This window comes from Daphnia pulex, chromosome 3 (assembly GCF_021134715.1).
Source record: "Daphnia pulex isolate KAP4 chromosome 3, ASM2113471v1".
Classification (NCBI taxonomy): Eukaryota; Metazoa; Arthropoda; class Branchiopoda; order Diplostraca; family Daphniidae; genus Daphnia; species Daphnia pulex.
The window spans coordinates 7,894,947-7,912,977 of NC_060019.1; the positions used below are offsets into that span (position 1 = coordinate 7,894,947).

The 18,031-nt window shown below is 40.0% G+C and overlaps 1 protein-coding gene across 4 annotated transcripts; it reads left to right on the forward strand.

The window, feature by feature from the left end:
* The first annotated feature begins 12,727 nt into the window (after positions 1 to 12,727).
* LOC124190519 lies at positions 12,728 to 16,535 on the forward strand. Of its 4 annotated transcripts, XM_046583220.1 has the most exons (9): positions 12,884 to 13,070; positions 13,161 to 13,324; positions 13,403 to 13,538; positions 13,831 to 13,920; positions 14,092 to 14,211; positions 14,319 to 14,595; positions 14,655 to 15,268; positions 15,331 to 16,115; positions 16,184 to 16,535. In XM_046583220.1, exons 3-8 carry the CDS (start codon positions 13,410 to 13,412, stop codon positions 16,078 to 16,080), a joined length of 1,980 nt encoding a protein of 659 aa, XP_046439176.1. In that variant the 5' UTR covers positions 12,884 to 13,070; positions 13,161 to 13,324; positions 13,403 to 13,409; the 3' UTR covers positions 16,081 to 16,115; positions 16,184 to 16,535. The 4 variants fall into 4 exon arrangements, with proteins under 4 accessions (XP_046439175.1, XP_046439176.1, XP_046439174.1 ...); XM_046583219.1 differs by lacking the exons at positions 12,884 to 13,070; positions 13,161 to 13,324 and adding an exon at positions 12,728 to 12,828; XM_046583218.1 differs by lacking the exon at positions 13,161 to 13,324.
* Positions 16,536 to 18,031: the final 1,496 nt, after the last annotated feature.

Genomic DNA, 18,031 nt, shown 5'->3' on the forward strand with positions numbered 1-18,031 from the left:
GCCGCGCATTCTATACATGCATATCCACCCCCCCTCTCAAACATTATTTCATGTAGTTATATACCTCCTTGTGTGTGTGTGTGTGTGTGTATTTATTTACTACACATTTTTTTATTGTTATAGACGGGCGAGTGGGAGGGTTATGTCGCCAACTTTCTCCTCTTTTTTTCTTATCTCCACCACCCCCTTTTCGGTCAAATCCAATTACACGACACGCCGTATTATATTATAATGTACCATAGATAGGATGGCCGGCCGGTGGATCGGCTATTGTGTGTCGTCGCCGGTCGCGACGAACGTTGTGTTATTATGCAATAAGCTCCTTTCACAGGCATCAGCAAGGAGACTCTCTATATCTTTGACGTAAAAGCTCAGCAACATCTTTGTAGATTCCTTCTTCTTTTTTTTTGATTTCGATTAGCTTCTCTTTGATGGTTATTACATCGAGGTTTTTATTCTTTTATGTATAGATCCGAGTTTTTCTACGGGATGTGCTGTGCTGCTGCTGCTGTGTATGTAAACCCATAGAGATGGAGAATAAGAGGGGGCGTTATATAATATCGCATTTATTTTAAAATACACTGGGCATACACAGTCTGAAAAGGGGCGGTTGCGCAGATTCTTTCTTGTGTATATTATTCAAAACGCCGCCGTTCATCAACATTCCCATTTTTAGAATAAGGAAAATCAAAATAGGAAAATATTTTTATTTCGGTATGTAGGCATCGACTCTCGTTGTATGTCGGTTCAATTTGATAAAGGGGAATGATTTAGGCAAAAAGAAAAAAAGGATAATCAGTGACGGTTGAACGAACCTGGGCAACGTTTTCCCCTCAATCGGGAACATTACGGCGGCAGCACAGGAAACTATGTATATACGTAGCCTACGGTAGATGTATTAGAGCTGCTGGAGGATCGCGGGCTAGGGCTGTGTATAATGTAATCGATTAGACGTTGATTCACGACCCGTTGACGCGAGAATAACTCGACATCCGGCTGCTGCCGCTGCTGCTGCGCAGTACATAAAAGCCAGAGAAAAATGAAAGAAACGGAACTACTCCGCTGGCGCATAGTTGCCCTGATTTGCCGCTGTTTATACATTAGAGACATCGATTTCCTTTTCACAATCAACGCATAATCAAATACAAAACGATCAAAATCTTATAACCGTCCAATTAAATTCATTAACCCGACACATTTAACCAGAAATATGTGTCAGGTATTTTATTTTCTCACCATCAAACAAATGATGTACGCCTAAATAATAATATCTCGAGGTCCAATCAGTGCCAGAAAATAGTTTTTTTTTCAAATCTATTTATCGAACATAGCTATAGGAAAATGTGTCCGGCTTTCAGCTGTGCAACTGTGCAATAATGCCATTGTTTTGTATCTGTGTGTGTGTACACACACAATTGGTTTTTTTCATATTTCGACATGCATGTAGGCCTTATTAAGAGATAGGACCCGCGTTCCGGAAGACATATGACACATCCATGTAAAAAGAGGAGAAAGCTGCTGCTGGATGGATGTGTGTGTGTGTAGCTGCTTGTCACTTGTTGGTGTCAATATTTTTTCAAATATGTGCATTCGCTGAGCTGTCAAACCTTTTGACAGGGCTTTCTTCTTCTATTTCCTCCAGCCCATAAGAAAAAAAAAATTATTTTATTTTATTTTAAAAAAAATGACAAATCAAACGGAACACACAAAATATAAAAGGGGAGGGAGGAGTGGAAACTCAAAGAAAACACCTGGGCCCCTACCTACCTACCTATATACTGCTGATGTGTTTTGTGTTGATTAGGCTCTCCGTTTTTTCTTTGTTGTCATTATATTCCCCCTTTTTTTATCTTTCCTTTTCTCTACCAACAATCTTTCTCTCTCTCTCTCACTTTCTTTATTCTTCCATTTTCTTCTTCTTCTTCATCTCTCACGTCGCTTAAATGGCAACTTTGGTTTTTGTATTTATTCTTTTCAGTTAAAAAAGGGAAACAAAACAAAAAAGCTTTCGATGATGTTTGACACGAGGAAGGGCGTATCCGACCCGTGGTTGATGCTGAAATACACAGGAAGGAATAAGAAAAAATAAAAATAAAAATACAAGCAGCATCTTTTTCCCTCTTTCCTTGAAGGATTACAAGAGGATCATCCCTTTTTTTTCTTCTTTGGCCCATGCAAACAATTGTATGTCCACCAACCCAAACATTTTGAGCCTGGCCCACTAATAAGGTGGAATATAACACGAACTGGCGAGAGTTATAATATCCTCTTTTGATTAAAACAGGATCTTATATTCGTTTTTATATACTATCTCCCAATTATCTTAAAAGGATTAAATTATTGAATATTGTGATTGGAGCTGATAATATCCGGTTCGTAGTATTTAAATAACTATCGAATAACCACCATAGGCCATACTCTGATTTCTTTGATAGACAAATATTCACAAATAGTTTGATTGTATCGGATGGACGTTTATGAAGTGATGGGGCTGCCTGCTGATTCTGCTAAAAGGTAAAATTTTTAATGTGACGGGTGGGGGGCTACATACCTACTGCTGGGGCTTATCGCACCTTCGGGGTTGGGTGCTTCTAATCCTCTTAGTGGGCGAGATTTTGACAAACGACTCAATTAAAAAATGAAATTCAAACACAATGAAGAAAAAGGGGTATAGTAGCTATAGGTTGAATGAAGAAGACATTTTCTATTTATTAACAATTACTATGTTGTACAACATCTGGAAACATCCAGCAGGTCTATAAATATAATATTATTCTATAAAAGGCACATGTACTGGAACTTTTGAATGTAAATAAATTTGTGGAGAAAATAGAAGGAATCCCGCAGAGCAGAAAAGACTTGACAGGGGGTCCATTTCTCTCACACTTGCTCGGCTATAATCTTCTTCCTTTTATGACCGGTTAACTGGTTAAATGGTCGTTCCATCCCCATATATACATAAATGCCATAGAATCCCATTGTCAGCCGATCGTGTAAACAGTTGGGAACCTATCAAAACACACTCTATCCAATCTGGTCGAAAAATTTGTCGAATTGAAAAGGGGACGACTCAATTGGGTCCCCGTGTGTGCCAGCAGGCACAACATTGTGGGTTTCCCTGGGGTATTATCTTCTCAACTTGACCTCCCGTCGATCGCAGGTCAACGCGCCAAATTCAAAAGGTGATGATGGCTCCCTGATGATGAAGGGGGTCTTTAAAGAAGAGAAAACCCCATCAGCTCAACATCATCGACCGTATATATATATTTAGCCCCCCAAAACTTGTCACACAGCACAAGGGAGAGCATATACATAGTGACAGGGGACGACCATATCCTCTCTCTGCTGTGTGCTGGGAAAAAGCAGTTGACTGTGTATATGTTTATTGTATAGCAGTTGCAATTCAATTCTCCGATCAAAAGGGGGACACTTTTTATATATATTTTTTTTATATTATTCATCCCTAGCTGACAGTTGCTCTATACACTATAGAGCCTCTTTCATCGATTTGATTTCGTTCCTCTTCTCTTTTTTTTGGGATGGATGGGGTGGAAAAGTAACTGGAACTTGTCCTTCTGCTGTGCTGTTGTGGGGAGCTTTTTGCCGCTTGTATACACACACAGTCAAACATGCAACTTTTTTTTACATGATCTGCTTTCATGTTTTTAAATTTGTATAAAAATTCACGGAGGATATCCGATGATTCGATCGGGATTTGACGCCGAAATTGTCTGGAATTTTCTGAGAGTTTTCGCCTTTTCAGACTGCCGAGCTGATTCGATTTCCCCTGTCTAGACAATACTATAAACACAATATTTCCGCTGTATTCTAAACATATAACAGTTGATAGGAAACAAATCGATCGATCTATCCGCCCTAATCATAATTTATATAGGTGCTGTAGTATTATTATGAAGGGCGTGGTTTTACCGTTTGATTGAACTTAATTGGTTCCGATGATTATTAGCCCAGATAGGAAACGCGAGTTTTGAAATTCGAGCGGGAAAGTGATGTTCCGTATAGAAAAGGGAGGCCCATCTCTTGTAGGTGTCGTGTGAATGGGGCCAATCGGCTCGATTTTCACACCTCTAGCCTCAATTGCAACGATTGACAAGGAGCCTCAGAAAGAAAAAGAAAAAAAAGGAAAAGATAGAGATAGAAAGCTCGTCCTGTTGATGGTCGACAAATCCCTCTAGCTCTCTTCTTCTGTGGTACTACGATCTGTCACCATTGATTTGTGAGCCTCCATACACAGACACACGGTGCGATAAGAGAAAGAAGAAAAACGGAATATATATTGAAGGGAGAGAGTTCAGCAAGTCTCTTAACACTTGATCTATTGTCATCGCCCTTGTCTGTTTTCATTATATTTTCCTCTTCAACGCGCCTTAGAGCGAAATAAAAAGGACGGCCACATACATTTGGAAAAGAAAAGCCCACCGCTGCTGCTGGGCCTATATAGCTCTTTTGTGCCTCTATACATGCTCGTGTATAGAGTGTGTGTGTGTATAGCCAAAGGAGAGTTGCTGTGCCATTGGCTATATAGGCCTACACAGAATGGAGAGGAGAAATACCTCCGCGGATATTTCAATTCCTTTTTTCCATATTAGATTTGATAAGCCATTTGGACAATTGCTGGACGAACCAAAAATTCAAAAGAGATGCTGACCATGTATGTAAAACAGGAGCATGTAGAGTCTACACACACATTGGAATGATTTATATACCCCCCGTTGCTGGATGTTCCATGCTGCTAATAATCATCGCAAAAATCCGGTGCAGATTATATCGAATAACCCAAAAGAATTTTTGAAATTCCTGAATTTCTCTACGACGTATAGCTGCTGTACATTTGAAAATTCGCGTACAAGATCCTTTTTTTAGCACCTTTTATTATTAAAATACGGAGAGAGGATATATCTGTTGGATCTTCCTATAAAGTAAATCTATTGTACAATTTTTATCTCTCCGATTTTTGAATCGCCCAGGAGATTATGGCACTCTACCGCCGTTTTTATTGAACCAATTTAGATTCTCTTTTCTTTTCCATTCTTCTTCTCTTCTTTTATATTATTCCCTACACTATTTCCATTCAACTGTATATGCATAGCGTCTATACTTGATACTATTTGTGTGTTCGAGTGTCGAATTGTAGATTCGACGCCTCTGCTGCTTGAACCGCGTCGGATCTTTTCGCTCTATTTTCGGTATACCATCACCAATCCAAAAACCAAATATTGTGGCAGCTTTGACGGTTCGACACGTTCTTTAAAGGTCTATATATACACAACACTCTCAGCAGCCGCCGCTCTAATATAGTCGAACATTTCCGACTCGAGTTTCAATTGTTGTCAAATTTTTGTTCTTCTTCCCTTTTCAATCGGACACGCTCGTCGAACACCAGTGAATAACAGACACAGAGAGGAAACGAAAATGTCTGCACGTGTCCAAACAAACCCGTATATCAATAATAAATAAATATAGATTTTTTTTGTGTGTCGTATTATTATTGGTTGCGTCTATTACCGAATATCTCTAATATCTGTCGCCTATATCCAGCAGAACAAAATATGCCACATCCATTTTGACACAACAGTTATCATCTCTCCATTGTGTTATCAACTGTGAATGTATGTCCACTTTGAGGTACGTCTATTATTATAGTTGGTCTATATTAGAGGCAGACATGTCTGCATTGTATTTATGTAGACTCTCATCGAACGGCCATTTGGATATTTTTACACCAGTACAAAACCTGTACAAAACATTTCGACATTTAATGGCCAGCAATCCGCCGTTAGAAAACGGTAGAAAATTCGCGTTCTATCAAGGATTATTATACATTATTTGAATGTCTAAAAATAAATATTGAGCGACAATTCTAACCGGAAACGGAACACGTACATTCTTTGTTTCCATCTATAAGCGCACCAGAAGTCCAGTTTCCTATTTATTGCTATTGGTTGGCTTTCATCAAAGGCGAATAATACAATCCACACAGAGCATAGCAGTCAGCGAGGGAATAAAACGAGCGCTAATAAGAGCCAAAGTGGGAATCGTTAGATGTAGGCTACAACACACATTTGCTCCTATATGTACATCTATACAGCCTATAGGAGTGTAGGGCCAGCCAGGAACCTTTTAGCGCCTTCTGCTGTTATTATTGCTGTCAACTCGGCTCTTTCTCACACAGTTCCTATTTTCTATTGCTCTACACTCTGCGTGATTGACCTTTGACTGATTGGCTATAACCCTTTTTTTCTTTTTTTCTTTTGGCCAGGAGTATAGATGAGGGGGGGACCATCTCTCTCTATACTCTTTGACATATTGTTGGCCAGCCACCAGGGGTTAATAATGCACTGCGCTCTATAGCTCTTTCACGGCCATCAGCCGGGGCTATAGCTACACAAAAGACATCATTATGTTCCCTCTCTCTCCTTTTTCTGTGATGGGCCATTTTTCCGTTGGTCCCCCCCCCCCTCACCGCTCACTTTTGGCCCTTTTCACATGACTGGACTCTCTCTCTCCCAGGTATTGACTTTTACATGCACCAATCGGACCCTTTCCCATGGACATCCCAGTCATCCCATGGCCAACAGGAAAAAATCGAGTCCGTTATAGATCAAATAGATGAATTATATTAAATGTATATTTGCATGTGCGTGTATTTATCGATGGAAACCACACGGCCATCAGCGATGACAAGTTGATCGCATCCAGCATCAAGATATATCATATTATACAGATCTAGCTATCTCCTCCCGCCCACTCCTCCGCAATATATCTAATGCATTCCTGGAAATGCGGGGTATTATAAATGTTTTATCCTATTATGTGATCGATTTCTCTGGAAATTCAACTGTCTCTCGTGGGCTATAACAGCATTCAACTGTCAATAACACACGTATTTCTAATACATAGCGTCCAGCTATTATAACAATTCTCAGCACCTTCTGAACGAACGAACTTTTGGATATGCAAATGTGACTACGTATTTAGATCAAACCTCTTCTGTATATAAATACATGAAAGCTGTGTGCAACTGCGTATTGATTTCCCTCCATATTTGTATATATAATACTCCGGAAAAGTTGAGCGATGGTGAAATGGAAAGATGAGAGAAAAGAGTATATGTATAAGGATATAGAAAATTACGCGAGTTATATAACACAGCAGCAGCAGAGAGAGAGAGACTCTCTGCGCATTCAATCTCCCGCGGGAATTGTGTGTATTTATTAATCGGCTCGGCAGTGGTTTTCCACATATACAGAACAACATCCAGCGCTATACCCTGGCTATACCGTACGTACTCAACAGACTCTGCTACTCGGTAGATATTATATAGGATATCATATATAAGAAAAGGAGAGAGAGAAGCCGTCGAGTTGCAATCTCATTTTCTCTCTGATATGATGATGATTCTCCTAGCCCATAGGAGAAAGAGAAGCCGCAGTCCCCCCCCCCCCCTTCTGCTACCACCGCCACCATCGCCTATCTCTTTTCCGTGTCTCTGCTGGATCATATTTACAAGCGGTTAGAGACTTATGTATGTGTATAATATCAAAGGAGTATATAGCACATAGTATACACACACACAGACACACAGACACACATGTAAGGCTGCTGCCGCTGTGGGACTTTTGGGACCGCGGGAAATAGGAGCCAGGAGCCAGCTCGCGCGCTATATGATGTATATACATAGGAGACTGCACGGCCAATCAGAAAGGCGGGTCTTTCATCATGGCCGGAGCCAGCAACTCCTTGATGGGCTGCTTTAGGGAATTCGGCACGTTGCCCCAATCCGCTTACATGTACACACTGGGCTCTCTCTCTCTCTCTCTCTGTGCTGTGTGTGTGCTGTGTGTTACCTATACAACCCCGCCGTCGCTTTTTAATCAAGGAGCGGGTGCCCAACATGTTATTTTCAATATGCGCTGCTGGTTAGAGATAGAGCTAGAGAGATGGGGTGGGACCACCATATCGACTTCTCTATAGCAGCCCGTTGGGAGAGGCAAAAGATAATGCGCCAAAGTCGCCAGAAAACGGCAGGAATAAATCTCTACCGGTAGTAGATATAATAATATAGATCTCTTATATTCCACCCTATAACTGCTGACGTATTGCGTAACCGTCTAACCGATACGACACATTTTCTTATTTAAAAAAAAAAAACATATAGAAGATGGATGGTAACAATAGCGGTCATTTGTTTTGTGTTTGATAATACCATTCTAATATTCTTTCATTCCGTATGTGTGCGGAGTCATGGCTCGATCCGCTGGTTGTACAAACACAACAGGTGATGATGTTCGGTTTTTATTTTTTCAAAAAAAGAAAAAAGGAATCCTCCGTAATAAACGCAGGTGTTGTTGGGGGATTTAGTATAATAACACACACAAAGAAATACCCAAGAAAAATCCAGGAATAAGAATAAGAGTTGCTGGTGGGAGAAGAAGAAGAAAAAAAGGAACAATAATAATAAACGATTGCTGTGAGCGCAATCGGCGGCGGTGGATGATCGCGGTGTCGAGATTGTGCTCGAGGAATTTGTCGGCGTATAACAAGAAGAAGAGGAAGACGAAGAAAACGAAAAAAGTTGAAAAAGAAAAAAAGAGTGCTAACAGGAGACCCGGGCGTTTCAAAAAGAAAAAAGAAGAAGAAGAAGAAGAGAGAAAGAGCCGCCTTCAACAAGTTAAGTGCTGCCCTTTTGTGTGTGTACCGTGTGTGTGTGTGTGTACCTTCTTCTTCTTCTTTTTTACGTATACGTCATCGACAGTCTCCGCTAGAAAGAGAAAAATGAAAAAAAAAACTGGAGGGGATAGTAGTTGAAAGAGGTCCATTATCGACACCATCCGATCAGCACCTTTCTTCTTCTTCCACTTGCTGATGGCACTGCTGTGTTTGAAAATCCCGGCGCGCGGGTGTTGTTACACACAGATGGATACGGATACATATTTTTCTCGCGCCCCTACACACACACACACATAGATATGTTGCTGTAACTCATCTCTGTCTATTTGGCTGCTTGTTATATCCGCTTGAGAGTTTTCCTGCTGTATCTCACTCAACTATCCGTTTGACTTCTTTTTTTTTTCCCACACGATGAATCTTCTTCTTCTTCTTTTATTATATTCAAGACACGACCGTTTTTGTGTGTGTGTTTCTTTGATTCCGCCGGAATGGTGGAGGGGGGAGGGGATAGGGAAAAATATTTTCTTATTCTTCCGCTCCGGATGGAATAATAACTCAGTTGAATGATGCCGATTCGTTTCTTTTTCCACTGCGGGGAATTTCTGTGTATAGTGTGAAGATAGAGAATAACCTGCCAAAGAAATCATTTCATTCCAGTTTGACTATACTTTTTTATCATTTGATTATATGATACAGCATAAATGGGATGTATCAAATTGTTTAGCTTTTCCGTTGCGACTTCCATCAATCCGTCATTTGCCAACGTTTCTATTTGTTTGTGACATAGCATAGCTCAGCGGCTAAATAGAACTATAACGGGCCCATTATATACCGATGATGTGGGAGAACAAACGGCGCATCCAACATATTCCGCACCGCCCGCCAAATGGCTCGATTCCGGCCGAGAAAATTGACAATGGAAACGAAAAAAAAGTCTTCTTCTATTCCGGAAATCATTATGTCATCCTCTGCCAGGACTACAAAGGCTGCCTGCCCGGCTTTTCATTATATATTGCTGGACGGACTCTTGTGAAATCGAGATGATCAACTTGTATAAGAGAGAGAGTTGCACAGCAGCAGCGTAGGCTGGTCCCAATAAGTTGGCGTAGAGTCTATAACTGTTGGCTTCTCTGTGATGTGTGTAGACTATCTCTAACCGGCAGCCCTATGATGGCGTGTCTCGTTATAAACGTACGCCATGTTTAATCATCCGAATAATGACTCGACGCTGCCATACAGACCAGCAACACACCAACACACATACAACACAATACACATAGAAGGACACAAAGTTATAGGCTACGTATACACATATAATAGAAGGTAGGATAACTGGAAAACTATCCGCAGTTCCAGCAGCCTACATCATAGCTCGTCTACTACTCTCGCTACTTTTCTCTTTTCCGGCTCTTCCACCGGAATTAATTATCCCTCTCTTATAATATGTTAGACTCTCTACTTATACCAGTAGCTTTCGCCATCGAGAGCCTCTATATATAATAGAACCTTCCCTCGTTTCTCCAGCCTCCCTCCTCCCCCTCCCCCCCCCCTTTTTTCGCCTATACACATCCATCCCCCGGAATATAGTAGCCGGCCCTAAACAGACGCAAAGATTTAATCCGATATTTCGTTCCGCAGCAGCCTACACGGCAGGCCCCCATTGTGCTCGATTATGTACATCAACTTGGTATTCAATCGCTCGGTCGATCATGGGAGGCCATTTTGATGGCACGCCATACAACACACACACAAAGTATTATACATGTGCGTGATGAATTGAATGTACAGTGCTGGAGAGAGCACAGGGAATCCTCTCGGCTATATGGCCATCCGGAATGTCAGTCATGCAGATGGACATTGGAGCTAGAGGAGTTCAGCAGCACGAGCGCGCGTGTCAACGGGGCCCATTCACACGGCGATTAGTATATAGTCCTATAGCGAATAAGACTGGACGAAAAATATGTCCGAAAGCCGTTTGTCCTTTTGTGTTGGACTAAATACATTTCGGCTCAATACCCAGCGGCTGTGTGCGCTCACATACTGCAATAACTGCTGCTTTCGCAAAATAATTAACTCCTTTTTTGGATCTCACGCGAATTCGTGACTCGATCGATCTGTAGGGGATGACATCAGCTGTTTGTCTTCCACCAATCACGAAAGATTATGTTCCGAAGCGTTTTCTTGTAAATTCGTTTGAATTACCCGCCAACTCTTCTTATAACCGAATCCTTCAGCAGAGAAACGACTGGATGTATAAAAAAGAGACAGATGTAAATGTGTGGGGTTTGTTTTGATAGAGTGTGGTGCTGTGTGTAATATACTTGACGTGAATAGTTGTGCACCCCTCTTGTTGATGTTGATGCTATTAGAGTTGTCATTCCGGACGGAGGGGCTTTTAAAAAAATAATCCGTTGAGTTCATGTTCACCTGGACTCAGCACAGCAGCGTCGTTTTCCATCGTTGATTCTCTTCTCGATGGCTTGTATCCTTCAACTGAGTAAGGGGAAAACTTAAACAAATGTTGTGACAAGAGTCGAATAGCTATTACAATAGGCTAGAGTGCGGAGAGCAGACTATAAATTCGGTTAGGTTGAACGAGTGAAGCGCTCCCAAGGAATGCGATGGAAATATTTCTGGGAAAAAGTTTCCACATTTCTTGTACACTGCTGCTGTAGCCGACACGTGGCATCAAATGATTAAAAATAAAACACTACTTTTTGACGTTCACTATATTCATTACAAAGTTGCGCAAAGCAAGCAATTAACAAAGTCTCTGAAATATTAATAGACTTTAACGTCAAACACACTTTTGCTTTAGACTCGGCAAAGAAAAATCTGAGGAAAAGAGCAGTTTGAATATTAGGAATAGAAATGCAATGTTCAGAGATAAGTTAAAGGCTAGAAATTTGAGCCCATAAGTCATGAGAAAGTCCGCTCGTGTTGTTGTAAAAGTCTCATCTGCCGTGTAATTATTAAATTCTCATCAGCTGGAACCAGCAAATTTGAGTATGCAAGTCGAGCTTAAAGCGGGTTCTAGTTCCTTATCCAATTTAATATGTGCTGGAGCTCTATGTTTTTTTTTTTATATCTGAACGATTACTTTTGGATTAACTCGGAACAAATCTAGCCTGATTTTTTTAAAGCTATAGCTTCGTTCTGTGATTTTCATTTAACCTGTAATTGTAGTTTATATGTGCTCAACTTGCTAGTAACGATTAACGAACGGCGTTCATTTTAGTGTACAACCTATGCATAAAAAAATCTTTTCTTAGCAAATTGGAAATTAATGTGAAAAAAAATTTTACTTTACCATTTTTCATTACCATAAACTGAAGCAGAGATGATAAATCATGAAGTGTACCAGTGTCTGCATTTCACTACTCAACAGTTTGAGCATCACTGCACGCCATCTAGTGGCAAATTGTAGATTAATTAATAGCGGATTTCCGTTCCTAGTCGTTGCCTATCTCTTCACCTGTCTCGCTTGCTCCGTACGTATTTCTCTTCCATCTAAACGACTAATTAAAAAAAGAGATAACTATGAGAATAAGAAGAACCAATCATATCACGAATCACGATCAAAATATAATGCCAACTCGGATGCGAATGGGATGAGAAATAATATCGCCAAGCTTCCAAAAGTAAAAATTGCTCGAAAATTGTGTCGTTATAAATAACAGCGCATTTCTTACATGTTTACCTAACAACCTTAATCCAAGGCAATTAATTTGGGAGTGTATTCACTATTCAGCTGCAGTGAATACACCAAAATCACCGCATCCACCAAAATGTGTTATTCATTATGCGGTATTAAATTTCACAGTGCCTACGTGTCTACCTGAACGTAAACCGCATCCATCCAAATCACACGAATGGATAAGTAAAAACGGTTAAAATACAAAATTCGTGTAATGAATCCGAGCGCTAGATGGCCATGGATCGCAAAACAAGAAAAAGAGAGAGAGCTGACATCGAGCAGACACAATTTTGTTTATTGGGGTAAAAGTAAAACGGATCGTCTAATTGGAGTAATTGCTGATTGTTTAAAAAAAAAACGTGATTTTATTGATGTTGTTATCAGACGGAGTATCTCTAATATATGACGTCATGAAGCTATGAAAAAAAGAAAGACATCTGGTGAGTGATGATCAAAATGGGCTGGCATCATGCTGGCACTCTGTTTAGCCCACACCTTCCCAGTTCCCACCCTCACACAACTCAACCAACATTTCAACTTTCAATTACGTTTGTTTGTTATCTTCATGTTCTAACGTAGTCTCATGGTAGTTTGAACTTCAGAGGATTGTGTTGCATTCAGAGTTTTGCCGGAATTTCATTTTCTATGATAAATTGGAGTTAGACATTGAGCATTCTTTCTGGTGTGTGAATAATTTGTTGCGTGTCTAAGTGCTAGCTGGTGCTAGATTTTAGCCAGCAAGTTGTGTAAGTAAAGTTTTGTTGTTTTTCAGTGATTCAGGTCTTATTTTTGCTATTTCTGGGGTGTAAGTCAAAGAGGAAACACCCAGTTTCTTTCAGACCTCTTGTCAATAAGGTTTGCCAACAATCTTGTCAGCTGAGCAATTAGTCTGTCGTGCTTTTGTCCTTAGGCTAAAGATTATTCTTGTTACTTGGGGTTTGTGCTTACGCCTGGTATTTTATTTTTTTTTCTACTTACTTTGTCTCATATGTTATATTATTCATTCTGGTTTAGACTAAAGATGGCTGACTCCTGGGACCTACCCTTTAATCCTGATGAAATTTACACAGTGGAGATCCTAAACAACACAGAAATACTAACAGACCCTACTCTGTGTTTGTTTATCCTTGGACAGGGGAACCCTAATGAGGTAATTACAGTTGAGACAATCTTCTGAGTGTAAGTATATGTATGCTGGTATTGCAGTACCCAGTGGATTTTCCTTGTGCAGCTGCTGACATTGTAGCCGATAGTCAAACACTCCAAACTGCAACATAGCATGTGTGTTTCAAAGTTGATCTAGTAGCCAAGGTGTTTCAGAATGAGGTCATCAGTAATGTATTGATAACAAATTGTTGCTATTTTGAATATATTGTTTTAATTTTGTTAAAAGCGATAATCTCTCTATAGACTACAATTTTTTTTATGGATATTTTCTTTAGATGGAATTTGAAGAATCGAATTCGGGTTCGAATCTTGATCTCCAACATGGATCTCCAACAATGATCTCTGAAAATGTTGACGGTTATGAGGTAATATTACTTGAGTCTGTCTCCTAAATAAAATTTTAGGAACATGTTTTTGTAGTTATGACGTATTTAAAAAATGTATCGTATTTATATGCTAAACAGAGTTTGAGAATCGTGTGTAAAAAGTGTCCCACATCTCATAATATATTGAATTTATGTTGCACATTTTTCCAGGAGGATTTTATCGCTGACTTTGATATTTACCAACCTGTTAATATACCAGATTTTGATTCCAATGTGGAACACGTAGTACGTCAGAATAGCAGTGAAAATGATGAAGGAACCCTTCAAATGGTAATGACACTTTTTCTCTTAATTTATACCATCTTTTTAAATGGTGGTGTGTACAAAATGTGTACCACTTATGTATCTAAATGCATAATTCTTTTTACTCTATCTAGGATGGCTTTGGCCAAGAGCAACGTGCGAAAGCTGGATTGTATGATGAAGCTATAGCGGCCAACAAAGAGTATTGTGCTGTGTTGATAAAGTTCCTAGAAGAACTTAACGAAAGAAAATCGCTGTTAGAAAAACGACATCGCTTATTGAAAGAAGAGATTTGGCGTCTGAAAACAAATGCTGGGGAAAAGACAAGAAAGAGAGATGTCATGAAACGACTGAGCTTTTCTAATTTTGGATATCCTTATTTTAAGGATAAGGATGGTAAACCTCTACCAGGTAATATAAAACTCAGTGTATTTCTTCCAATTGATTTCATATCTAATTTTTTTGTTTAGTATACGAAGAAGCTCTACGTTTGAACAAAATTCTTCGTTTTGAGCCATCTTTCTACACCCCTAAGCCGAAAATGCTTCCAAAACAAGAAGAAAAATTGAACGAAGTCCTCTTGAGGCATTTAATACGAATCGCCTTAAACAAACTGACGAGTGAAAGAGAGAACGTGAAGATTATTTTGACGGAGAAGGCGGCTAAAGGGTCCCCGCACAAAACTTTGTCAAACAAACTTGAAAGTTTTGATAAACAGATCAAAGAAGTAAATGTGAACCCAAAAAAATGGTTTAAAGATCCAGCTGTGTTTAATCTAATCGACTGGAAGGAGATCGCCTCGGAGGTGTTCCCACATCAAATTGGCTACGATGGAGTGTTCGTTAGGAGATGGTGGATGGTGAAACTAGATCCTAGCTTCAAGAGGGGTCAGCTTACGGCCAAGGAAATCGATTGTTTGAAGAAAATTACTAAAGACTATCCTGAAGATCAATATATGGACTTTCAAGCCATAGCGACACAAATATCTACGGAAACAAAAGTAAGAAAACGACATGTTTTTCAACTATTCAAATATTACCAGACGAGGTTGAACGAAAAAAACCGCAAATTTCGTTGGACTAAGGTAAAATTACTAAAATTCTTTACTATATAGTTTTAAACTGATTCCTGTCATTTATTATTTAGGCGGAAGAGGAACGTTTGTGTGTTCTCCAGAAGGAAATGGATCCCAACGTACTCAGACAAGAAAAGTGTAAAAGGCTTCGCTCGGCTTTTCCTGGGAGGTCTGTCTCTCAAATGGAGGCAAAACTCCGCAGACTTTCCCCAACACCTGCCAAGTCACCGTCCAGATGTCTTCCCGCTGCAATCAAATCAGTTGTAACCCCGTCGAAAACACCACGTGGGCGTCCGAAAAAGCCCGAAAAGTCAGCTTTGCATCTGAAGATCGCCAAGTTGTGCTCTCTCTACAAATCCATCCATCGGGGAAACCGCCGTAAAACATCGCTCCCAGGCGACGGACGTCGTAATGGATTGATATTAAGTGCCATCCAACGACTGTTGCCATTGAAAACCGATCAAGGGAAAATCCCCCGCGAGGCCAGCGAATTGGTGGCAGCTAGAGTTGCCGAGAAGGATCTTGGAGCTGTTGAGGTAATGCTCAGTATTCCGGAGTCCAATCTTAATTCGAAGATCAGTTTTCTGTCCAATTTGGCCTCTCTTACTGGTTTAAGAGGACTAATGCTGAGTCTAGAGGGCACAAGTCAGTCTGTCGAAGTTGAAATTGAACAAGGAATCTCTGAGACGGAAGTGAACGAAAAATGCTGCTTGGGAGATCCAGTTGAGATTCAGAAACTGCTGTTTGCACTTGATAAGTGCTTTGGATCATGGGCCAGACCGTTTTTTGAAATCGAGGCTCCTGTTGATGAAAGGAAGTGAATGGATCAAGAATAGATTCTAAGGCTTTGACTAAGGTTGGTTCTGCTTAAAGTTTTTCAAATTTTTCTAAATCTTATCTTCTTTTTCTCTATTTCATTTTTAGTCTGGTCAAATAGCAGCCCGCGAAGGACGCGACTCGTATTTTGTATAAATTTTCGTATGTATTTACGTCTGTAAATTTTTTTCTTTTTCAAAATTCTTGAAACTGATAACTGTTTTCATAATTTTAAAAACCCTTGTCTAGTGCATGGTCAAAATTGATTTCTTAAACATAAAAATTTTATTTTTTTTTACATTCTAGTTTTATCTTATTAGCTTCTTTAATACTTCACTTATACAAAGGTCTTCTTGAATAGCCTACTCGATAAAATCATAGTCCTATTAAACTAGATTTTATCCCCGCATTATTTTCAGTGAACTCTTTGTAATTCGAAATGGAGGTTGGAGGATCATAATTTTCAGTAAAGGATTGATTGAAGAAGTAGTAGTAGAAGTAGTCTGGATGGTAACGGAGTACGACGGAGTACAGTTTTTTTTTTTTACTTTTCAAATCCAACACTAGAACGGCATAATTTCACGGTCGACACTAGAATTTATTTTGTCCGTTTTGCTGAAGCTAACAAACCGGAATAACTAGAACTAAATAATTCTGACACTAAAAAACGATCGATCTTTTCTTTCTAGACCCCACATTAAAAGTAATTTGGTCAAAGCGGACAGTAGCTGTTTTAGCCGTCAGAATGGAAAGCCCATAGAACTTTTGAAATCCTTAAACGTTAACGTGTTCAGGGCCGACCCTAGAAAGAAAACATTTACTATTTCTGTAACAGAACGGCTACCGTGTGCATATTTGTTAACCGTTAGTGGACTGTTGAGTCGGAAGTTTTGAAAGTTAAAATGATCGACCCTGGTTTTCAACGTCAGTCGCAGTCAATGGATTCCACCATTCCGGCACCTTTCAGCATGTCTATAGTCCGTTGCAGCAATCTTCGTCGACGGTATGCAATATTTTCCCATTCCTTTTCACTCAGAGGTTCAACTAGATCAATCCTGAATGTTCTTTACAGCTTGGACTCAACAACAAGGGCCCCACCATTCCGTCGGAGGGCGACATTGAAAAGTACGCGCAGAGCAACCTCAAAATTCACAAGAAGGGCTCCGCAAGAATTTGTCGATCCGTAATATATAGTTGATCAAGAATTCAATACGATTCCATCAGCAAGCCGATGGCTATGTTGGAAGGCAAGACGCTGAAGAGGGAGGCCTGCGGTTTGTTTATATGATTGCATATTTACACGTGTGATCGCAAGTGCAAGCCGGGCATGACATATGACTCTATTACTATGGAAACTAAGTGCAATCACGCCTAGAACAAACCGGTCCTCGCTCCTCGGTGATTGCATGTCTGCCGTCAGACGACAGAGAATCTTCGCTTGAATCGTTAAAATTATGCGCAAGATTGCATGCTTCATGGTATGAATATGAAATCTGAATCGATATGCATTTTGTCGAGATTTATAATTTAATTAAAAGTTTAGGAAATTTCCCTCTGTAGTTACATACATACTCGTGTATAAATGGATGATTCATGATTCGCTACAATAACTCACACATCTCGCCCAGGAGCAACTTGCTACTTCACGCCCGCCATTTGGGAATCCAGCCAAGTAAACCTTCACTCCTCAGCCGCATTTTCCACGGGCGTACTCTTCAAAACCCAATGAGGTCATTGTTGACTCGCCATGGGAAGCCACCGGAAGCCACTGCTCGCTGCTCCAGTCCATCCGGTAACGGGAAAGCGTTCCGGCGATCAGGTAAAAGATTTAATTTCTCACATTATGTGATTATTATAAAATATAGCTTTTTTGTTCGTTCCGCATTGATGTACGTTTCATATTAAATTTTTTAATTCCATTTTAATGGTAACATTCTTCCATTTCGTCGAAATTAT